Here is a 24,995-nt window from a genome sequence, read left to right as displayed (position 1 = left end):
AGTCACTCTCACTCTCTATTCCCCTCTTTGCCTTTGGGAACTAATTTACTTTCTTTTTCTGTGGATCTATCTACTCTAGACATTGCATGTAAGTGGAATCAAACAATAAATGTCCACCCATCCTGAAGCATGCTTTAGTATTTTTATGGAACATATTCCTTTTTATGGCTGAATAATATTCCACTCTATTTCATATCTATTTAACCATTCACCAGTTGATGGACATTTGGGTTGTTTCCATGGCTATTATGAATACTGTTGCTATGAAGATTCATGTACACATTTTCATAACATATTCTTCGTATTATTTTGGAACATACCAGCTAGGAATGGAACTGCTGGTCAGCTGATAACTCTGTTTCACTTTTGAGAAACTCCCAAGCTGTTGCCATAGCAGCTCCACTATTCTACATTCTTATCAGCACTGCATGAGGGTTCTCATTTCTCCATATCCTCACAAGCATTTGTTACTGTCCATCTCTTTGATAACAGCCCTCTTCATGAATAAAGTGGTATCTTATTATGCTTTTGATTTGCACTTTCCTAATGACTAATGATGTTAGGCATCTTTTCATGTACTTACTGGCAATCTGTATGTTGTCTTTAGAGAAATGTCTATTCAAATCTTTTGCCCACTTTTAAATTGAATTGTCTTTGTTACTGAGTTATGAGTTCTTCATGTAATTGGACTAGAAGTCCCTAGTATCAGTTATGTGATTTGAAACGTTTTTTCTCCTTCTCTATGCTGTCCTTTTACTTTCTTGATGGTGCCTTTGGAAGCACTAAAGTTTTAAATTTTAATGAAGCCCAGTTTATTTACCCTTTCTTACATTGTGTGTGTGTGTGGTGTAGTAGCTAAGAAAACATTACTTAAAAAATTTACACCTATCTTTTCTTCCAAGAGTTTTACAGTTTTAGCTCTTACATTTGGGTCTTTGATCCATTTTGAGTTAACTTTCTGGATATGGTGTAAGGTAGGGATCCAAATTCATTCCTTGGCAAGTAGCTATCCAGTTGTTTCAGCACCATTTGTTGAAAAGAATTCTTTCCCCAATGAATGGACTTGGCACCCTTATGAAAAAATCAACTGATCATAAATATATGGTTTTTTTTTCTGGCTCCTCAACTCTACTTCATTGGATTATATATCTATCCTTATGCCAGTACTACAGAGGCTTGATTACTGTAGTTTTGAATAAGTTTTTAGATTGGAAAGTGTGAATCCAACCAACTTTTTCAAGATTGTTCTTTCTCAAAATCTATTTTGGATTCCCTGCACTTTCATAAAGATTTTAGGATGTGTGTGTCAATGTCCATAAAAAGGCATCTGGACTTTTTGACAGGGATTGCATTAAATCTATAGGTCAATTTGCGATGTTAACAATGCCAAGTCTTTAATTTTTTAAGGATTTGAGAAAAAAAGAGAGAGCCTGAGCAAGGGTGGTGGGGAGAGGGAGAGAATTTCCAGCAGATTCCCTGCTAAGCACAGAGCCCGAGGTGGGACTAGATCTCATGACCCATGAGAACATGACCTGAGCTGAAATGAAGAGTTGGATGCTCAATTGACTAAGCCACCCAGGCGCCCCCAGTAGTAAGGCTTTAAAGAACCTGGGTGTCTTTCCATTAATTTAGATTTTTAACAACATATTGTAGTTTTCAGTGAACAAGTGTGAAAATATACATATAAAACGTTTTTGCTCTTGGTTCTCTGTCCTCTGGTTCCTCACACAGAGTTCCTAAGACCTTCATAATTTCCCAAAATTATAAGAGCACTAAGAGTATCTTTTTTGTTCTAATATTTGGTCTTTGACCCTGGTACTGGACACAGATACCTTGACTTAAGACCCTTGTAATTTCCTGAGTGAAAGCAGTGTCTTGTTTTAATGAGGTGATTCCTGGTGTGCTTCTGGAGAGAATGGAGGCTGGTCACCAGAAAGCTGAAAAAGCATGATCAGAAGCTTGGAATTTTTAGGCATTTTCCATCTTCTGGGAAAGGAAGAAAAACTGAAGACTGAGTTAATGGCTGATCATACCTATGTGATGAAGTGTCCCTAAAAATCCCCAAAGTACAAGGTTCAGAGACTTTCTGGTTTGGTAAATATGCCAGGAGGGTGGCACAATGTTACTCAATGGAAACAAAAACTCCTGGGCTTTGCACCCTTCCAGACCTTGCCTCATGTATCTCTTCATCTGGCTGTCCATTCAAATCTTTTACAAGTCCTTTGTAATAAACCAGTAGTCTAGTAAGTAGACTGTTTTCTTGAGTTTTGTGAGTCAGTCTAGCAAATTAACTGAACCTGAAGAGGAGGTTATCAGAACCTCTGATTATAGTCCATTTGGTCAGAAGCACTGGTGACAACCTGGATTTGCAACTGATGTTCGAAGAGTGGGGATGGGGGCTGGCAGGGGGAGTCTTAGAGGACTGAGCCCCTAATCTGTGAGGTCTATGCTAATTATGGTTAGAGTCAGAACTGAATTGAAACATAGGACATCCAGCCATAGAACTGGTTGGTGTGGAAAACCAACAAATCTGGTGCCAGCAGTATTATGAATGTTAAGAATAAAGAAGAAATACAAGAGTGATTTTTCCTAGAGAAGTTTTGTATTTCTTTTGTTACTATTAATTCCTAAGTATTTTATTCTTTTTATGCTACTACAATTGGTATTTATTTTCAAATTATTTATCACTAGCATTTAGAAACATAATTGATTTTTGTATATTGATCTTATATTCTGCAGCCTTGCTGAACTCATTATTAAGCTCTAACAGCTTTTTTTTTTTTTGTGGATGCCTTAGGATTTTCTCAATATAAGGTCATGTTTTCTGCAAATACAGACAGTTTTACTTTTCTTCCAATCTGGATACATCTTATTTCTTTTGCTTGCCCTAATGACCTGGCTAGAACCTCCACTGTAATGTTAGGAAGGGCCAGAGTGGACATCCTTATCTTGCTGATCTTGGGAGAAAGCATCCAGTCTTTCACATTAAGTATGGTATTAGCTGTGGATTTTCCATAGATGCTCTTTACCAGGTTCACAAATTTCCCTTCTATTCCTAGTTTGTTGATTATTTTTTTTTTTATCATGAAAAGGTCTTAGGCTTTGTAAAATGCCTTTTCTGCATGTACTGAAATAATTATGTGGTTTTTGTCCTTTACTAATAAAATTTATTTAATTGATTCATTTTCATATACTGAAATAACACCACATTCCCAGTAATGTTTCTAATACAGAAAAGTTTTATGAAAATTAAAAGCACTGAACAACCGACTATTGACATCCTTGTTAACATCTTTGTTTAGTATATGTGTATTTATCTATGTATAATTTTATACAAAATGATGAAAGTATCACTCATTTGATAGGATCATTTGATCTCTGTTGAAAATGTTACTTGTTAAAGGCTGCATAGTATTTATAAGTATGTATAATTTAATCATACCCCTTTTGTTACAGAACAAGGTTGACTCTAATAAGATTATTAAAAATACAATGAATATTCTATTTTATTTCTTGCATAATTATCTACAAAAACTGGATCACTGGATCTAAATTCTGAACATTTAGGGGCACGTGGGTGGCTTGGTAGGTTAAGCATCTGACTCTTGATTTTGGCTCGGGTCATGATCTCAGGTTCATGAGACTGAGCCCTGTGTCAGAGTCTGCGCTGGATGTACAGCCTGCTTAAGATTCTCTTTTCCCCCTCTCTGTACCCCTCCCTAGTCCTGCTCATGCTTGCACTCTCTAAAAAAATAATAAATAAATAATAATAAATGAATTCTGAATATTTAGCTTCATGAGATCAATAATATTGTAATAACATTATATGGTGACTATGCTTATTGTGGTGAGCATTGAGTAATGTATATAATTGTTGAATCAATAGGTGGTACTTGTGAAACTAGTATTTATTGTATGTCAATTTTATTTCAATAATAAATAATAAATAATAATAATAAAGAAGAAAAGCTTCATGGTATTACTAAATTGCCACTTAGAAAAAGTGTTCCATGTTTAATTCACATCAGCACTTTTTAACTGTATTTTTTTTTAATCAGCATCAGGCACTAATCCTAATTTTTTTATTTACAGTTCTTTCAATTTGCACTTGTTTGAGTCCAGCTAAGATTCAACATTTGTTCTGGTGTTTTGGGAGGACGATTTTGATATACGTAGGCTATTTTTCTATAAAAATAAGTGCATCTCTTTTTCATAGACTCATAAAACTTGCTGACATTTTAGCTGCTTTGGTAGTATGTGATAAGACTTTTTCCCTTTTAGCTTTTCAGCCACTTGATTTTATATTTTCAGACTTAAGATTTAAATCAGAGGGACTCTTCCCTCATGACTTTTTGGTATTTATATTTAGAAATTCCTTCCCTAACCTGAGATTTCTTTTTATCAAGCTGCTTTTCAACTCATTAGTCATCTGGAATAAATTTTTATATGGTGTGAAAAATGGTTTTAACTTAATTTTTTAAAAAAGATTTTTACTTATTTATTTGACAGACTGAGACCACAAGTAGGCAGAGAGGCAGGCAGAGAGAGAGAGGAGGAAAGCCCAATGTGGGGCTCGATCCCAGGACTCTGGGATCACAACCTGAGCCGAAGGCAAAGGCTTTAACCCACTGAGCCACCCACGCGCCCTGGTTCTAACTTAATTTTATACCAAACTGTAAACCATGTGTCTAAACACCATTTACTGAATTATTTCTCTTTTCCTCACTAAATGTAGCTGTGCCAACTTTATCATGTACTACAGTTCACTCCAATATCTCTGTACTTCCCACTGTGCTCCAATGAGCTGCCTGCTAAGTGTTTTACCAGTACTACCCAAGGAAAAGAAAAATGAAGCACAAAACAGAGAAGCAAAATGAATAACCAGCCTCAAACTTGTAGCGTTGATAAACAAAGAATGCTTGGCCATCTCAGCTGAAGAGCACACAGCTCTTGATCCCAGGGTCATGAATTCAAGCCCCACATTGGGTGTAGAGATTACTTAGACAGACAGATATACTAAAAAAAATTAATAATAAAGTTGATAAACATAAAAAACAAATTCCAAATAGCTTTGGGAATACATGCCTAAACTCTGATTTTAATTAAGCTTTGCATTTTCTCCAGATCCCCAAAGGCTTTTGACTTTTTGGTAAGGGAACAGAAGCTGGATGGATACAAGGCCAAAGCCCTTCCCAACTTTCTTAGTAACCAGTAATTAAATGTGGCAGTAGTGCAGAACTATGAAAATTCTACAGGCAAATCATGGACTGAAGAATTGTTCTTCTGATCAAGATGATTAGGAGGATTACAAAGGAAAAAGTAAAAATAAGGCAGCTTGTTTGGACTATCCTTAACTAGCAAGAATGAAATAGAAATGATTAAGATATCACCATCATCCTGACTTCCCTGAGACCATAATGTAGAATACCCCATAATGAGCTGTCTTACCTAGTGATGCATAGGAACCTGGATTTAGGGCACCTGCACCTAACCGTCCACTTCGCACAGACTGCCCGGCAGCATGATGTGCCTTAGCACCAGCAGCAGCATTCACATCAATGTCACTTCGTGAACGCTGCAGGCTTCCTGGAAGGGAACTGGCTTTGCTGCTGCCTGCTGATACTATGGTAAACAAAGCATAGGTAACCTATGTTATTTAAATCACTGTGAATGGCATGAAAATTATATAAACCCGTAACTGTCATGAGCTAATCCATGATGACAAACGGTCAAAAAGGAGGCAGGGTACAAATGAACACTAGAAAGTACTTTACAGTATTTTAAAGTAAGAATGCTTCCATTTCAGTCCTGTTGCAACTACATCTTCTTGGAAAATTTTCTCAACACTCCTCTTCCTCACTTTCCTCTTCCATAAATTGAGAAAACAAAATTCCTTTATAAATATTCTTTAAAAATATCCTTTATAAAATTTACACAACCATTTTGTAGATCAAGAGATGGTGCTCATGACTGATTCATGAAAATGAAGCAATGTACATGATAAACAGATGGCAACACTGTTATTTTTTACTATCAGAAAAATGCAGGGAGAACTACTCCAGGATATGGTTAGTCAGAGAGTAATGCAGATTCTACCACTCTTAGGCAATGCAAATTAAGTCATTAAATTTCTGGTTTTTAGTTTATCAGTTTTTTTTTTTAATTTTAAATTTTAAATTTTTTATAAACATATATTTTTATCCCCAGGGTAGTTTATCAGTTTTATAAAGAGTTTTATAAACTGTGAGTTATGATCCATGAATAGGCTGTGAAATCAACAGAGTGGGTCATGACCAGCACTGTAAAGAACTGAAACAAAAGAGAACAGAGTGCATCACAAGTTAGGGTAAGTAATGCTTCAGGGAACTTGGGTTATGCCATATACTATGTAATACATATATATATAGTATATACTACATTGTACATATTTTGTGTAGTGTATGTATACAGTGTATACAGTCTACAAACACAGCTACAACATATGAATGTGGTGTTAGGTTTCAATGTAAAATATGCTATGACTTGCTTAAAAAGGCAGTTTACCTCTTCCAGCCACAGTTGATGGGTTTGCTGTAGACCATTTGGAAGAAAAAGGGCGACTGCAAGGTAACAAGAAAAGACTTAGTAAGAAGATGTAATTTATTACCCTTCTCAAAACAATTAATAAAATAGTATTGAGTTTCCTTCTTACTTACTTACTAAAATTAGCTTACTTCTAATTTTATTTTTCCTTTTACAAATTACTTGAGAACAGTGGTCACCTATCAGTGGTATCTCAGCTGTGAAGCAAAGATGAAGTAACTAGCAATGAAGAGATTGTAAGCTCTACCAAGACAGGCAACCAGCTTGCTTTGTTCACTCTGGTCTCAGAACCCATTACAGTGCTCACCACAGAGGATGCAATAAAGCACACTCCCACATTTGTATTCCAAGATGTTTTCCTTAGGAGGAGAGAGAGAGTTATCACTAGAACAAATGGAATTCAGCATGACCAAAGCCCCTTTCACCTAAGCCATACTGGCTTGTGGCCGCTGGCAATTCATGCCATTATCACGTAGGTATCACACCACCTATAGCAGTGCTGCTGAGCGTAACTGCATGGGATAAGAGAAATGAGGCTAAGAACTACTGCTGAGGATAACACGATTAGAAAGCAAAACAGCTCAAATCCTCTCAAAAAATCCACCATCTCCTTTAGTATCTTTTAATTATAATGCTATTCTGCAGTCCAGAGATAAATAATACATCTAAATATGTAAGGGGGATTAGGAAAGTATACCTATAAATCTTAAAACTGGGGGGAAAGGAGGCAAAGACTCCAAACAGGTTTACATCAGAGTACTGAAAAATATTTTTTAAGTCATTATTATCAATCTGTAAATTTGGTAGTTGGTTATTAAACCCAATATTGTATTATTTTTTATAACTGGCCCTTAAAACTGTTATTCTATTAGACTGAGGCAGACCACTTCAAGGTTAACAGAACTTAAAGCTGGTTATGTTTAAAGATGTTAATACTAAATAAGATTAAATATCTTGTTTAGGTACTTGCTATTTAAAGTATGGTCCATACTCAAAAAGCAAAGATATCGTCTAGGAACATGTTAAAAAATGCAAAATCTCAGGCCCTGTCCTAGATCCACTGAATCAGATTGTTCATTTTAACAAGATCTTTAGATGATTCATAAGCATTTTGAAGTTTAAGCAAAGTAAAGTAAAGAGAAAAAAACAACAAAACTCATTTGCAGTGAAGATTTTAACACAAATATAAAGAGAAGTTTGGATAGGTTAATTATTCCTACAATAATTATACTGAAATCGGATCATATCTGCTTTTCTTGTGAAAACCTGTAAGTCACTGCATGTTAGTCCAGGACTCACAAGACCCTGTGAGAGCGTCCTTGAGTCTCTGCCCTAGTTTGCCTCACTAGACTCACCCTGGTCCCACGCCCCCCAGAGAGGCCGGGGTCAAAGTCCTAAAGGGAGAGGAATCACAGAAAGGTAGCACACATTCTGTGAGGAAACCTGTAGATACTGGAGGCCACGGCTTGGGAATAGAGATGGCACTAAGGATTTTAGTGACCTCATAGGGCTGGAGAGATAGAAAATTAGAGTAAGGCTGCCAAGGCAGCAAGGGTCTGAGGAAGCCAACATTTAATGATGAGAATGGAGGGGCGCCTGGGTGGCTCAGTGGGTAAAGGCCTCTGCGTTCGGCTCAGGTCATGATCCCAGAGTCCTGGGATCAAGCCCTGCATTGGGCTCTCTGCTCTGCAGGGAGCCTGCTTCCTCCCCTCTCTCTCTGCCTACTTGTGATCTCTGTCAAATAAATAAATAAAATCTTAAAAAAAAAAAAATGAGAATGGAATTACACAGAAGTGAGTCAGTTACTAGGGAATCCGGCTCCTCTGAAGGGATTTGCTGACGTTTTAAGCTTTGCAAAAGATGACACAGGAAAGCAGTGTGTTTTTACCAGTCACACAGTGCTGTGTCAGAGTTCTGAAGATGACTCCCGAATCCCCATTACAGTTCCTCCATTATAATGCCCTAGAAATGGGCTGCTGAACTATTTTAATAACCCCCAAACGAACTATTTTTTACAGACATGAAAATATTTTTTACAGACATGAAAATACAGAAACAAAATCTGAATCACTGAACTCTTCATCCCAAAAGAAGCTACACAGGCATGTAACCAACCCTTGAGGCACAGACCCCCCCCCCAAAAAAAAACGTATAGTTGACCCTTGAACAACATAGATTGAACTGTGTGGGTCCATGTCTATGTAGATTATTTTTTCATCAAATACAGTACAGTACAATACAGTGCTGTAAATGTATCTTATCTTCCTATGGTTCTCCTAAATAACATTTTCTTTTCTTTACCTCAACTTTATTGTAAGAATACTATACATAACATATATACAACATAAAAAATATGTGTCTATGGACTGTTTATGTTCTCAGTAAGGTTTCCAGTCAACAGTAGAGTACTAGTAGTTAAGTTTTGGGGGAGTCAAATTATATGCAGATTTTCAACTTCATGGGGTTGTAGACACCCCTACTGCTCAAGGGTCAACAGTACATTCCAGTTATCATTCTTCCAAGGCTTCAAGTGAAACCAAGCAGATACCCAATCATCTAATTTGAGGAACTACAAAGGTTTGGAAAGGAAGAAATCTGTGATATCACTTATATGACCTTACTTGAGACTTTCCTGTGAGCTAGAAGATGATCTGTCGGACTGTGGAAGAGATGCTACACTGCCAGAACTCTTTAAGTAAGTCTGAAGACTCTTCTGATAGGATGGCTCAAGGGAATTATACAATGTTTCAGCTTCACCAGGAAAGTGATTTCTAAGACCCATATATGTCCTGTAAAACAAATGAATAAGCAACAACAAAAAAGGGAAAAAAGAACATAAACAGCTTTACATAAAATGTATACATTCAGGGCGCTTGGGTGGCTCAGTGGGTTAAGCCTCTGCCTTCAGCTCAGGTCATGATCTCAGGGTCCTGGGATCGAGCCCCACATCAGGCCCTCTGCTCAGCAGGGAGCCTGCTTCTGCCCCCGCGACCGCCCGGCCACCTCTGCCTGCCTCTCTGCCTACTTGTGATCTCTTTCTCTCTGTCAAATGAATAAATAAAACCTTAAAAAAAAGTATATAGGGGTGCCTGGGTGGCTCAGTGGGTTAAGCCTCTGCCTTCAGCTCAGGTCAAGATCTCAGGGTCCTGGGATTGAGCCCTGCATTGGGCTCTCTGCTCGGCAGGAGGCCTGCTTCCCCCCCCCCCCCTCTGTCTGTCCCTCTGCCTACTTGTGATCTCTCTCTCTCTGTGTCAAAAAAAAAAAAAAGAAAAAAAATTTAAAAAAGTATACATTCAAGAATGAAGATGAGACCATATTAATATATTTACCATATTATCATATGAATACCTTCAAAAAAACATTTTATTTATTGAGAGAGAGAGAGAGAGAGAGGCAGAGAAAGGAGGGGCAGAGGGGGTGAGAGAAAGAATCTGAAGCAGAATCCGCACTGAGCACAGAGCCTGAGGAGGGGCTTGATCCCATGACTGCAAGACCGTGACCTGAGCCAAAGCCAAGAGTCACACGCTTAGCCAACTGAGCCACCCAGGTACCCCTCAAGTGAACATTTTCTAAATTTAACAAGTTTTGGTGGAAAGCTGTTAGGCTTTTGAGAAAAGTAGATCTCTGTTCAAAACCTGGCTGTGATCCTTACAGTTCGTGTGGCCTAAAGTACACCCCCAAATCTCCAAACTCTTGTTGCCAATCTATAGAGATACCACCTTTACAGGATCATTTTCAAGATTAGATAGTAATGTATACCAAGTGCCCCACAGTATCAGGTAATTAGCACATTCTCAATAAATGAGTTATTTTTATTCACAATGAAAGTGAGGATGTTATGAGGGAATAGAAATACTAATGATCATATGAACGACAATGTGAAGTCAACTGTTAGCCTTTGGTACAGATTTTTTAAAAAGTAATCTCTACACCCAAAGTAGGGCTTAAACTTACAACCCTGAGATCAAGAGTTGCACACTCTACCAAATGAGGGGGCCCCATATATCTAGTACATTTTAATGGAGAAAAATCTACCTCGATTAATCTAAAGAGCTAATCAAGTAGAATACTTGAGACACTTTTGATATTCTCATTCTTCCAGTATGATTCCTTTCAAAGAAAAGATCCAAGTACATTTACACTGTCACGAAAAAACAATATAGACTTACTTTCTTGCCTCCACTCTGGCCTCAGCATCAGCATCATGAATTCCTTTCTTAATAGTTTCAACCAAGACAGCTGCATGTCTATAAAACAAAATATCTTATTTAAAGATTTTATTATTTTTAAGTAATCTCTATACCCAACATGGGGCTTGAACTCACAACCCTTGAGAGTCTCATGCTCTACCAATTGAACCAACCAGGTGTCCCCAAACACCTTTAGATTCATGAGTAAAACTATATTTCACCACAAATTACACTTATTACCTATATGTTACGCATCAATCACAAAGGGGCAGGTGAGATAAAAAGATTAATGAGTATGCATTAAGTTTAAGATTTTCTCATAATCTACTCCACACATTTCATCCGTGTATGGTTTCCTCCTGACAAGTCAAACATTAAAAAGTTGAATTATGTTTATAAGTTACATTATGTTTATAACGTGTATAAGTATAGTACCCACATTTTAAATTCTTGTTTTTTTTTTTAAGATTTATTTATTTGACAGAGAGAGAGAGATCACAGTAGGCAGGCAGAGAGAGAGGGGAAAGCAGGCTTTCCGCTGAGCAGAGAACCCAAAGTGGGGCTTGATCCCAGGATCCTGAGATCATGACCTGAGCTGAAGGCAGAGGCTTAACCCACTGAGCCACCCAGGTGCCCCCACATTTTAAATTCTTTTTTTTTTTTTTTAAAGATTTAATTTATTTATTTGACAGAGAGAAATCACAAGCAGACGGAGAGGCAGGTAGAGAGAGAGGAAGGGAAGCAGGCTCCCCGCTGAGCAGAGAGCCCGATGCGGGACTTGATCCCAGGACCCCGAGATCATGGCCTGAGCTGAAGGCAGCGGCTTAACCCACTGAGCCACCCAGGTGCCCACATTTTAAATTCTTAATGAATAAAAAAACCCCTTTGGTGTGGTTCCTCACCAACCCACCAATGTAGAAATGAATAGTAGCTGCCACAAAAGAACTTAAAGGAAACTTGGAATTACATCATGCCTGTATTAAACAACAAACTTTATTTTTTTAAAAATATGGGCTGTGAACAGGTTTAACGATTTCCATGAAAATGGAAAATCAGCAAGGCATTCAGTGTAAATGCAGGTATACCAAGGTGTATCAAGCTTCAAACCTGAAATTACTACCATGTAAACAGCCTACTACCTAGTGACTAATTAGCTGTGCATATCTCCTCTTGTTCATCTCAGAGCTACATTAGACTTTGCTCCGTACACTCCTGACCAATGACACCTGACAACTTGTACAGAGAAACTTTCCAAATGAATCTTTTCTTAAAATCTCTCTCTTTCCTTTGAAAATCATTTATTACTTGATTAATTATACCTCAGGAAACCAAGGTCACTTGTCTGGAGATACATTTTAAAATTTCTGTCCAATTTAATCTTTTATAACCCATTCTACTTAAGAGCTCCTCACTCAACCCACAAATAAGGAAGAAAATCACAGCTGCACCAAATAAGAGGAGCCACACTACATCACAGCTTTAAAGGAAAACCAGTACAAGTAACTTTTAAACAAAAGGAGAAATAATGCAAAATCAGAACCATCCACTTCTAAAGAACTGGTGACAGTGGGGAGAAGAGGGAAGTAGGAAAGAAAGAGTCAATGCATACCTTTCCAATGAATGAGTCTGCCACTCTTGTAACAATAAATCTAAAAATTCAAATGAACGCCTGAAAAATAAAAGCAAATTATAACCAAGTGTTATAACATTATATTAAGCTATATTAATTTAAATGGTAATTTCTTATGTAATACTGCACTTTGTTTTCTGAACTAAAGTATAAGACTGTTTTTAGTTATTTTAACCGTCAAATACCTAACTTTAAGATTTCAACTATTCCTATGCTAAATAGTTCAAAAAAACTTCAGGGTTCACCATAATTTTACCTTAAAATGTTTGTCAAATATAAAAATTTAATATTTAATTTAAGAAATACTTATCAAACACCTACTCTGCACTAGAAACTGGAGATATATAATGGTGACCAAGATAGATGGAATGGATCTTCCATTTCTCCATGTTTTCTTAAATATGCATAATTTTTTAAAAAAGATTTTATTTATTTATTTCACAGAGAGAGAGAGAGATCACAAGTAGGCAGAGAGGCAGGCAGAGAGAGAGGGGGAAGCAGGCTCCCTGCTGAGCAGAGGGCCCGATGTGGGGCTCAATCCCAGGACCCTGAGATCATGACCTGAGCCGAAGGCAGCGGCTTAACCCACTGAGCCACCCAGGTGCTGCTTAAATATGCATAATTTTTAATCAAGTATTTACATCTTTTCTCCTAAGCCTTCTAGTTCTCAACTTCCTCAACTGTGTCATTCTTGAGTTTCTCTTCATTTTTGGCAACTGATAACATACTTCTCTCCTCTTTTTTCTTCTTTTATTAATACTTTTCCTCCACCTTCCCTTAAATAGGTGCTCACCTGGTTGGTGCTGGTATCAGCCCACTTCGCTTTCATAGTCTTTACTTGGGAAAAAACATCTGTATCATCTGTACCCTTAGCTCTGACTAACAGCTATGCTTCTCACATCTAGGCCTCTATCTCTAGCACTGGTTCTTCGATTTGACTGTTAAGTCAAAGTTTCAAGCAGTTCATGGTAGAAATGGACATCCCTACATAGAGACTGTCAACTCAAATCTACATACAAAAGTACAAATTAATTCTTACCCTCTGAAATCCACTCTTTTATCCCATATTATATAGTTAGAAAATGAGAAATAGGGAGGTTAAACTAACTTGCCTAAAGGGACAGGACCAAACCCTAGCATTCTGATTCCAGAACTTATAGTCTGAAGCGCACCTGATATCACCTTTTCATCCATATCCAATGATCAAATTCTCATTTCTACACCCAAAACCACTTGAATTAGTTCCTGATTAAAATCATCAATCAATTATCATCAATACAGCTCTAGTTTAGACCCTGCCCCTTTTACATAAGCTATAAGAATTCCTACTTAATTAAGCCAATTCTCCATATCTCTTTTTAATCATTGGTCATAGGTGAAATAAAAACTAAGATGACATTACCTTCTCACCAAAAACTGTCAAGGTATGGAGGAATGTCAAAATTTCTCTTTGTAGACATTCAAACTTCAACCTAATCTTGCCCTCCCTACAAGTACCCTTCACCCTGTTAGCTTCTTTTCCTAATGACAGTATATTTATCATGCGTTCAGGCCTCAATGGCCTGTTTGATGGCTCTGTAACACTCAGCAAGCTTACATCTCTGTGTAGGTTACACCCACTCAATTCCCCTACAGTTACTGAATTGCTCTCCATTTTCAAGGCAATTTTATGATGTATTTCCTGACTCTTCTCTGTCACATTCTTAATTCTCCAGTTACCATTTTCCTCGACATAAGATTGGTAAACCTCTTCTGTAAAGGGCCAGACAGTAAATATTTTAGGCTTTTGTAAACCACATACAAGTCTCTATCTCATATTTTTCTTTTTTTCCCCCTTTATAACCACCCTTCAAAAATGTAATAAATAATCTTTGCTTGCAGGCTGTACAAAAATAGACTGTTGGGCAGATCTGACCAGCAAGCTGTCATTTGCTGACCTTAGATGTAAGAGAGCGTGATCAAATAACTACTGCCCAAATCTGAACCACTTAAAGGCAGTAATTTCTCTTTCGGCTTCGTCCTAGCAGTCAAAGTACTTAAATGTGTATTTATAAAGGAAAAATAATGCATATTTATCAAGGAATAAGTTTTTTTTAAAAATAATTTTGTTTTGTTCTCAAACAATATTTATTGACACAATAATGACCAAATGAGTAAGAACAGATTTATAAGCATACAACAGAAATAGTATCAAAACATGATCAGATAGGACTATAGCTTAAATTGTTGTCTTCCATTGCAAATATAAAAAATGTAGTTATACTCTTATGTCTACTGTCTTGCAAAAATCACTTAAGATGGTTTTTGAATAAAATAAATCAAGCCAATATAATTTTAAAATAGTTAAGAAACTGAGATCAAGAAAAGATGGATATATGTATCAAATTAGTATATAAGATATGGTACTTAAATGTATTTTTAAAATAATTTATTTCTAAAATTTATTTTTAATTGTACTTGACATACAATATTATATTAGTTTCAGGTATGTAACATAGTGATTTGATATTATAAAATAATACTCAACACAATAACTGTGTTATGTGTTATGACCTGTCACCATACAAAGTTAAACAATATTATTGATTATATTCCCTATGTTGTATTTTACTCATCCCTGTAACTTACTCATTTTACAACTCAAACTGGTACCTCTTGATCCCCTTCAATCTATTTTGCCCATCCACCTCCCCTCTGGCAACCATCAGTGAGCTCTCTGTATTTGTTTACATTCATTTGCTTTATTTTTTAGATTCCATATGAAAGTGAAATAACAGTATAATTCAATTTTGTTTTCTTTTTCTTTCATTTTTATTTTTTAAGTAGGCTCCATGTCCAGCATGGAACTCAATGTGGGGCTTGAACTCATGACCCCTAGATCAAGACCTGAGCCAAGACCAAGAGTGGGATATTCAACCAACTGAGCCATGCAGGTGCCCCCGATTCAATTTTTGTATGTATTTATGTATGTATGTATGTATGTATGTATGTATGTATGATGTATGGATGTATGTAATTCTTTATGTGAATAAGTACTCCCAACACCCAGCCTGGGGCTCCAACTCATGACCTCAAGTTCAAGTCACATGCTCTTCCAACCTAGAAAGTCAGGCATCCCTGATTCTTCATAATTTTCCTGAACAACAAATGTACAGATCTTGTTTTTGTTGTCTTTAGTATTGCTGGCGACACTGATGACATTAAAAACAGTAGGAGAGACAAAGATTGACAGATTGACGTAATATGGCTATTTACTCTGTTCCAAACACTACACTGAATTCTACTAATGTGCATCTATCTCATTTTATCCTCACAGTTCTATGGGATCAATATCATTAGCCCTACTACCATATGTAGATACTGAAGTTCAGAGCAGCTTAAATTGCCCAAGGTAGGACAGTCAATCAATGGCAGTTGCAGGACTCTAGCAAAGGCCTGACTCTGGATTCTATCCTCTCTGAAAACCAGGCAACCAGTGGCTCAGAGAATCCAAAGCTTAATATGATAAAACTGAAAAACATGAGTGGTTATAATGATCATTTCATTCTTTTCTCCCTATAGGGCATAAAATAAAAAATTTACTAAGGTTTCTAGAAGGCAAGAAATTACTGACAACTATTTTTGCACCAGAATAAGAATTAAACATGATACAGTATTAAAGTTATACTAAAATTTTTTTCCCCTCAAAACTTACCTTCTTACAGGAACTGATTTTGATGTGCAATTGCTTGTTATTAAAGGTATAAGTCTGGGTACATGAGTATGCTGAAAAAGATGTTTTAGAAAAAGTTGAAAAATACTATCCACTTCATATAATCCCTTCTTCTATTTGCCTTACAACCAAGTATTTAGATATATTAGAACAGAACGAAAAAAAACAAAATCAGATTTGGAAAGAAATTAAGACTGTCAGACAGCTCCCCCAATTAAAGTAACAGTAATGATGACATAGTTTCAGGAGGACAGGTGTAGCCGAAAAACCATTTAAGAAAGAAAAGTTAATTGTGTAATTGCAAAGACCTGTTAGGACAGTGTACTTCTAGGGAGGGAGCACTAGAGGAACTGGGCATGCATCTGTCATGCTCTCTGAGGTGCGATGGCTACTGCTAGCGGAAAATAATAACCAAGTCATCAAAGCAAGTAACCAGAGTGAATCTGCACACCTGACTACTGGGAATGCACTCAGAAATGGTGATTTTAATGTAACCTTCATTGTGACTGTACCACAGCTGTCTAGAATTCCGCTAAAGTCCAACAGGTACATGTTTAAAAAAAGATTTATTTATTTATTTGAGAGAGTGAGAGCCCATGTGCCAATGTGGGGGGTGGGACAGAGGGAGAGAGGGAGAGAGAGAATCTCAAGTGGACTTCCTGTTGAGTGCAGAGTCCATGATGCAGGGCTGGATCCCACAACTGAGATCATGACCCGAGTTGAAATCAAGAGATGGACGGTTAACTGACTTAGCCACCCAGGTGCCTCAACTGATAAAATCTTCTGATTTTTACTACTCGTTCTTAAATGCTCTTCTTTAGTGAAGTAAACATTAAAAAGTACAAAAGAGACAGAAGAATAAAATAGTAATCTAAGCATACATATTTGATGCTTCAAATATCCCCCTTTTTCTTCTGAGCTAATGGCACAAGATGGATTACCTAGAAAACAGGCTCTGACATGAAGTCTAGCATATGGGATATTAAGAAGTACCCTCAGAATCAACACTTGCAAAAGGGAGGTAAAGAAAGCAGGAACTAGCAGACAAATCAATCTGATTCAGCCATAGAATATCTTCGCTAAAAGTCTTAAGGGGGCTTTGAAGTTAAAATGGCCCTTCAGAGCAGTCTTGAATTAGTTTAAAATGGCCAAAATTTATACTTCCACATCAATCAATTATTGGATGTGGACCATAAAGCAAAGGGACAAGAGCTTTGAAAAGGCAGCTCTCTGCAGCTGAGGCAATCCCTGAAAAGGAGGCCGCAAAAGGCTGTCTGCCAGTAGTGCTTCCAGTATTGGAAAAACAAGTCTTTCACTGAAGGAGAATATGTATCACATCTGTGTCAGCTATAACTAACTCAACCAAAATAAAAGTGCAAACCTTTTTTTAGCTATTATAGAGGAAAACCACCAGTAGACCTAAAGTTGTTTAAAATGAGGATTATACAACACTCAGCATAGAAGGGCTCTGTGAACTTGTTTCCTACAGCACCCAGAAGAATCCATTCCCCAAACACTGCTATGGAGTTAAAGCCCAAGGAGATGCCCCAGTCACAACATACTTAATAGGTCTTACCTACCATTCTCTTCCTCTCTCTCATAACCTCCCCAAAACCCTACTGTTAATTAGCCCACATTCAACACAGTGGCAGGGATGGGGAGATACACTGACCTATTACTACACCATATTCAGGGAACCTATACCAAAGGAAATGAAAAAGTGAACCTCATAGTTACAGATGAAGCATTTCAACCAAACACCAAGTCAGATTTAGATTTTACTGTATTAATACAAGTTGATAACTGAAAAATAAAAAGCTTCTTTAGAATTAAAAGGAGAATTAAAAATCAAATAATAGCATTCTAAGGAAGCAGTCCTCTAGGAGACCAAACAAAATACAGAAAACAGAAAATAACACAGAACAACAAAAACCACTTGATTTATATTTACAGTGAGATGACAGACTAGTGTATCAATAATATCAAGCAAGCTTATGAAAAATGAGAAATTTGAAAACAATGTATTATGTGTAAAGCCTAAGAATGGCAACATGGATACTGTCACATAAGCAGAATTTAAAGAAATTTTTCTGGAGAACATATACAGCTATAAAGCAAAAGACAAAAAATTATTTAAGAAATAATAAATGATACTGAGGTTCCAAAATCTGGATAAGACTAACAGAAGAAAAAAACCTGACAAAGAAAACAGAAGCAACAATTAAATGATCCATTAAAATTAACACAATTTAAGGAAAATTCACCTTCATCAGAAATCCTTATCTACTGTGGAAGGATAGCACTAATGGAGGAAGACTCCTAGACCTGCTATAGGGAAACTTCTAAAACAGATACTATTTTGTAAAACTTCCTAAAATTTTGTTTTTGTTTTTCCAGAAAAGAAACAAATGATATCCTCCTTCTTAAACAATAAAAAAATTAAGAAAACAATTCTGGACAAAAGTCAACAATTAAAAACCATTTTTTAAAACTTTTTAAGTAATCTCTATACCCAACAAGGGGCTCGAACTCACAAGATCAAGAGTCACCCGCTAGCCGTGCCTAGGTGGTTCAGTCGGTTAAGTGTCTGCCTTCGGCTTAGGTCATGATCTCAGGGTCCTGGGATCAAGCCCCATGTTGGACTCCCTGCTCGGCAGCCTACTTATCCCTCTCCCTCTGCCTGCCACTCCACCTGCTTGTGTTTGCTCTCCCCCACCCATGCTGTGTTAAACAAACAAACAAACAAATAAATAAATATCTTTTAAAAACAAAATGTCCTTTGGGGCATTCAAAAAAAATAGTCTTGCACTCTACCAAGTGAGCCAGCCAAGGGCCCCTGAAAAATAAACAATTCTGAGGAAGAAGGAATATGAAGATAAAGTCCAATTTTTTAGTTCTTCTGTAAAGGCAAAGAAAAGCCATTTTAAAATATGCAAAGATGGGGTGCTGGTTGGCTCAGTAAGTTAAGCTTCTGACTTCAGCTCAGGTCATGATCTCAGTGTCCTGGGATCAAGCCTGCATTGGGCTCTGCACTCAGTGGGGAGTCTGCTTGCTCCTCTCCCTCTGCCCCTCACCCAACTCATGTGTGCGCATGTGCTGTCTCTCAAATAAATAATAAAAACTAAAAAACTAAAAAAATAAGACATGCAAAGATAAATATGCATGAAACCTGAGAACACACTAAATCAAACAAATTATGCAGAACCAATTAAAATATGGTTAAAAAGAGTTTACTAACAAATGGAAGTCAGGAATGAAAGTAAAAAACTACAAGTTTCAATTGCTGAAAATGAAAATGTTTTTGTTCAATTTAATGGTTAAGGGAAAAACAACATGAATGAGATAAAATGTAAACTTTTTAAAATGTGAGGGAAGTAAAACAGGTTTTATTCTTTACTGATCAAGATCTTTATTATCAAGAATAAGAAACTTCTAGAAAATACGAAACAGGTAAGAAAAAACACTATGAAGAGAAAACAGAAATGACAGGTAAAAAACCCCACTATTTCAAAATGGTAGTAGTAAAAAACTTTTGACCATACAGAAAATAAAATAACTGTTAGGAAAATGAAATTGACAAAAACCTAGAATCAGAATTTGCTAGATAAAGTATCTTCTTAAAAAATGGATAAAGATTAATGAAACATCAAGCAGGACTTAGAGATGAATTAAGTACTCCATAAACAAATTCCATATTCTGCAGGTACTAAAAGACAACTTATATAAATTAAGGATGTACTGGGACACAAATAAAATGCAAGGCATTCACTGAAGAAGAAAATGTATAACAAAATTCTCTGATCAGAATGTAATGAAATCATTGATGATAAGAGTAACAACCAACTGAACATGCAAATAATATCATTATTCAATTCAAAGAGGACACTGAAATGAAAATTTTAAGTGATAAATATAAAGAGAATTTGGTAAATCTAAATCACTCTGATGCTGCCAATGCCAAACTCAAAAGAAAACCTACAGCCTTATAATACTAAACAACAAAAACTGCAACAAACTCTCTAAGAACATACCACAAAACCTGGGCAGGGGGGCGGGAGGGGGAAGCGAGCCCAAGTCAAAGAAAGGAATTAAGAAGCCTAAAGAAACTGAAGAACACCCCTGAAAAACAATAAAACTAAACCATAAACGGGGTGCCTGGGTGGCTCAGTCAGTTGGGCATCTGTCTTTGGCCTGGGTGGTGATTTCTGGGTCCTGGGATTGAGCCCTGCATCAGCCTTCCTGCTCAACCAGGACTGCTTCTCTCTCTCTCTCTCTCTCTCTCTCTCTCTCTCTCTCCTTCTGCCCCTCCCCACCACTGGTTCTGTCTCAAGTAAACAAACAATTAAAAAAAAATGATAAACAATGCCTCTGGCAGGTGTAAAAGAAATAATATTGTAACACAACAAAATGGTAATTGAATTCACAGTGGTAGAGACTTTTTGTTACTTAGGGGAATACAGTATACAACCTTATGCCAAAGATTCTTAAAGTCCATATAAAAAGGATATCCTAGGAAAATACAAGTAACAATTCAAAATGAAAAGTCTAAAATACTAGAAAAGTCATTAAAGAACTTCCAAGGTCAGCAAGCCCTAATAAAAGAATAATGTAATAGAAAATATGTGAAACAGGAAAAGTACAGGAAATTCTATGAAGGCTCATATATTAAAATGAATGTCAAAATCTTAACTGAAGTATTAGCCAAATGAATCTAGCAGTATCCTGATGTACAATGCCAAGCAAAATTCAGGTCATGAATGTACAATGGATAAATAAAAAGAGAATCATTTCTAAAGATATCAAATGGATAGCTGGTAAGATTTCACATCAATTCCTGATCAAAATTTAGCAAAAATATTTTACAGGGAAATTTCCATAATCTAATATAGAGTATCCATAGAAACCTACACCTAACATCATATTTAAAGTACTCCCATTAGTCTCAGAGGCAAAACAAGTATTTCAATAATTCCTACTACTTTTCAACACAGTTACAGAGAGGCTGGATTTAGAAAAACTTAAAAAAATATTAAAACAGAAAATGATTCATAGCTTTCTAAATAGGCATTTAATTTCACTGCTGAAAAAAACCTTTTGGTGTAGCAGTATTAAAACGAAACTTCATTTTGTTTTTTTAAAGATTTTATTTATTTATTTGACAGAGATCACAAGTAGGCAGAGAGGCAGGCAGAGAGAGAGGAGGAAGCAGGCTCCCCGCAAGCAGAGAGCCTGATGCGTGACTCGATCCCAGGATTCCAGGATCACGACCCGAGCTGAAGGCAGAGGCTTTAACCCACTGAGCCACTGAAACTTCATTTCTTTTGAAAGAACAAACTGATCAAAGAAACTGAATAGGCGTTTGGAAAACAGACCCATATACTTAATGGAAATTTATTATGTGAACATGCTGGCATTCCAAGAAAAGACTGAATTATACATGCCATTGAGTCAAGTGGTTTTGTATTTTGGGGGCAAATCATATTAGATACCTATACTTCACAAGAAAAGAAAATCTAGTTCTATCTAAATGTAAAAAGCAGTAATATAAAAGTTTGAAACAAATGAATATTCTTGTAATTGTAAAAAGGTGAAGGTCATTTTAACTATAACAAAACCCACAACAAGAGCATTGTCTCAATACATAAAAATTTAAAAGTTCTCTATATAACAAATAATAGCTTAGACAATATTTGAAGAACTGACAAACTGGTAGAAAATCATACCTACAACATCTATAACACAGAAGAAATATACTTATGATACAGAAAAAGACCTTCGAAATCAGTGAAGAAAAAATGTACAGAGAGTAACTGGCAATCCACAGAAGAATTCTGAAAGGAAATAAATACCAATGTGTCTAGTAATCTAAGAAATGTGAAGCAAAATGAGAGATAATATTTCATTTATCAAATTATGAGGCCTTTAGGAGACAGATAATACACAATGTTGGAAAAGGACGGGGAAAAAGGACTCCATGAACTTCAGGGGGAAGAATGATGAGGATGATTTAATGTTACTGTCCTTTAACAGACAACCAATCTAGACATTAAGAAAAATTATACAAGATGATATCGGGAGGAAGACAAACCATAAGAGACTCTTAATCTCACAAAACAAACTGAGGGTTGCTGGGATTGGGGGTGGGTAGGGATAGGGTAGCTGGGTTATGGACATTGGAAAGGATATGTGCTATGGTGAGTGCTGTGAAATGTGTAAGCCTGATGATTCACAGACCTGTACCCCTGGGGTAAATAATCCATTATATGTTAATTTTAAAAAAGAGAAAAAAGAAAAATTACACCGGTGGATAAGGGAAGCTGCCAGTACATTAAGTTTAAAAAACAAGTTAAAAACTATTATTTATATATGTAAAATATTGTATTTTGTAATAAATACGGTTTGTATGGGCATAGAAGTTTGGAAAAGTATATATTGAATGACTTTAATGATTAGTTGGAGAAGAACCAGAATTTAAGAGGGAAGATATATTAAAAAAAAAAAAAAAAAAGAGGGAAGATTTATTTTTTTAACTGTTTTTTGGGGACATATTCAAGATATGGAAGATAAGAAATACTAAGACTCTGCCTGTCATAGCAGTGTCTATAACATTCTTCTGTTTTACATCTGCCCATTACTATCTGTAACACAATTACACACACACACACGTACACATTAGTACATGTATGTGTATACTATATTCTGCAGGCAAGCATGTTTACTTGGTAACCTTCAGTATTATTTAAATGTTCTATAATAACTGTAATAACCATGTACTGCTTTTACTTCAGAAAAAGTCATTCAAAAGTGATTTTCCTTTGGGATTAAAAAAAAAAAAATGACTTATTTAAGTATATTGAAACCAGAGGGGAGGAGTGAGGGAGAAAGACAGAAAAGAACCTACCCGAATGATGAATCTGATAGCTGCACATCCAGAGGTTGCCATGACTTTTGCACTATTGGGGACGAGATTAAAAAGGGTAGGTACAATGGCTTCAGCGCCATGATCAAATTTGTTTCCCAAAACTGTTGAAAGATGTCTACAAAGGAAGACAAGAAAAAAAATTTTTTAATATTAAGTATAAGTAGGAGTATATAATTTAAAAACATTCTCTTACTGAATTAACTTAAAATTTTTATTTCAGGGGCACCTGGGTGGCTCAGTGGGTTAAAGCCCTGCCTTCGGCTCAGGTCGTGATCCCAGGGTCCTGGGATCGAGCCCCACATTGGGCTCTCTGCTCCGCAGGGAGCCTGCTTCCTCCTCTCTCTCTGCCTGCCTCTCTGCCTACCTGTGATCTCTGTCTGTTAAATAAACAAAATCTTTAAAAAAAAAAAATTTATTTCAACCACTTCTAAAGGCAGAAAAACAAAAGAGTAAAAGAAGTGCAAATATTACTTCATTTCCTTGTTTTTCCCACCTTTTAACTATCTAGGCCAAAGCTGAAATTTGGCATTTTACCATTTCTTTCCTTTAAAAAATATTTACTATTTAGAGAGAGTACAGTTATTTAGAGAGAGAGTACAGGGAGGCGGGTGTGTGTAGAATCTTAAGTAGACTCCATGCTGAGTGCAGAGCCTGCAGGGCTCAATCCCATGATCCCAAGATCATGACCTGAGCCAAAATCAAGAGTCAGCTGCTTAACTAAGCTCCCCAGGCACCCCCACTTTTTTAAAAAAGATTTTTTTTATTTTGGCAGGGCCGATGAGGAGGGAGGGACAAGCAGACTCTCTTACATCTTTGGTGTAGGGTTTCAGAATTCTGGACTGAAAACACAACTCGACCATACATACTAGTTAGTTGGGTGACCCTAAGAACATCTGTCTTCTCTTTCCAACTCGGAGTTAAACAACTAAATTCGGTCTTTAACTGCATGACTTTAGTTAGGACACTTAAGAAGGATGCTCTTATCACTTGCAATTCTGGCAATGATTGCAGTTTTGGTTACTTTCTTTCTTTCTTTTTTTTCAAGGCAGACAGAGAGAAAGGCGGAAGCAGGCTCCCTGCGAAGGAGAGAGCCCGATGCGGGGCTCAATCCCAGGACCCTGGGATCATAACCTGAGCCAAAGGCAGAGGCTTTAACCCACTGAGCCACCAAGGTGCCCCTAGTTACTTTCTGTTTATTTAAGTCTTCAAATACACTGTTGGGATACAATTAGCTAAAAAAATTCAGGTTCTTGATTAACAGAGATATTCAGACCTATTTTCTAGTGTTCTGCTATGCTTTCAAATTCTCTAATGTTTAGACTTGTGGGCAAAAAGGCACCCAGAAGTGCCTGGGTGGCTCAGTCAGTTAAACATCTGCCTTGGGCTCAGGTCATGATCCTGGGATTCTGGGATTAGCTCACATAAGGGTCCCTGCTTCTCTCTCTTCTTCTGCAGCTCCCCCTGCTTATGTGCGCTGTCAAATAAATAAATAAAATCTTAAAAAAAAAGAAGGGGACCTCAAATCAAAAGCAAGAAGGTACCACCTGTGTCTGGATAGTCTGGTCTTCCTTTAAAGAGTGTTTTGTTTAAAAAAAAGAGAGAGAGAGTTTTGTTTGGGTAGGCAGGTGATGTACTTGGGAATTAGCTTGATCTTTATCAGTTTATCAGAAGGAACCCTACTTTAAAACTTAGTTTAGTATATTCCTATACAGTGGCCTCTCTGGGATCTCTACCAAATGCCCTGGGTATTCAACTAGGTTTCTCCATTATGGCTCATCAGAACTTGAACATCTTCTAGCCCTTATGAGCTCTGGGAACTGTTGTTTACCTTATAGCCTCCAGCACTAGTTCTTTCCCATCCTCAGGGAGTTGCACATTTTACATGCACAGATAAGTACTCAACTAGACTCATGGGATCCCTTATGCTGTTCTCTACAGCTCTTTCTCTGTTTCTCTCTC

At 36.8% G+C, this 24,995-nt stretch overlaps 1 protein-coding gene across 50 annotated transcripts in view; it reads right to left on the bottom strand.

The window, feature by feature from the left end:
- The window catches only part of CLASP2 (cytoplasmic linker associated protein 2), a 186,049-nt gene that overhangs the window by 83,655 nt on the left and 77,399 nt on the right, over window positions 1–24,995 (bottom strand). For all 50 annotated transcript variants that reach the window (XM_082725344.1, XM_082725390.1, XM_082725366.1 and 47 more), the window contains 7 exons: window positions 23,016–23,151; window positions 16,097–16,167; window positions 12,382–12,441; window positions 10,752–10,829; window positions 9,204–9,371; window positions 6,544–6,599; window positions 5,449–5,622 (listed from right to left, as the gene is read on the bottom strand). In XM_082725344.1, coding sequence (XP_082581470.1) covers window positions 5,449–5,622; window positions 6,544–6,599; window positions 9,204–9,371; window positions 10,752–10,829; window positions 12,382–12,441; window positions 16,097–16,167; window positions 23,016–23,151 — 743 coding nt within the window. The remainder of the gene's footprint in view (window positions 1–5,448; window positions 5,623–6,543; window positions 6,600–9,203; window positions 9,372–10,751; window positions 10,830–12,381; window positions 12,442–16,096; window positions 16,168–23,015; window positions 23,152–24,995) is intronic.

The sequence above is a fragment of the Mustela nivalis genome (assembly GCF_964662115.1).
Source record: "Mustela nivalis genome assembly, chromosome: 1".
Classification (NCBI taxonomy): Eukaryota; Metazoa; Chordata; class Mammalia; order Carnivora; family Mustelidae; genus Mustela; species Mustela nivalis.
Note: the sequence above shows the minus strand (reverse complement) of the source record. Positions and strands in the feature narration are given on the sequence as shown.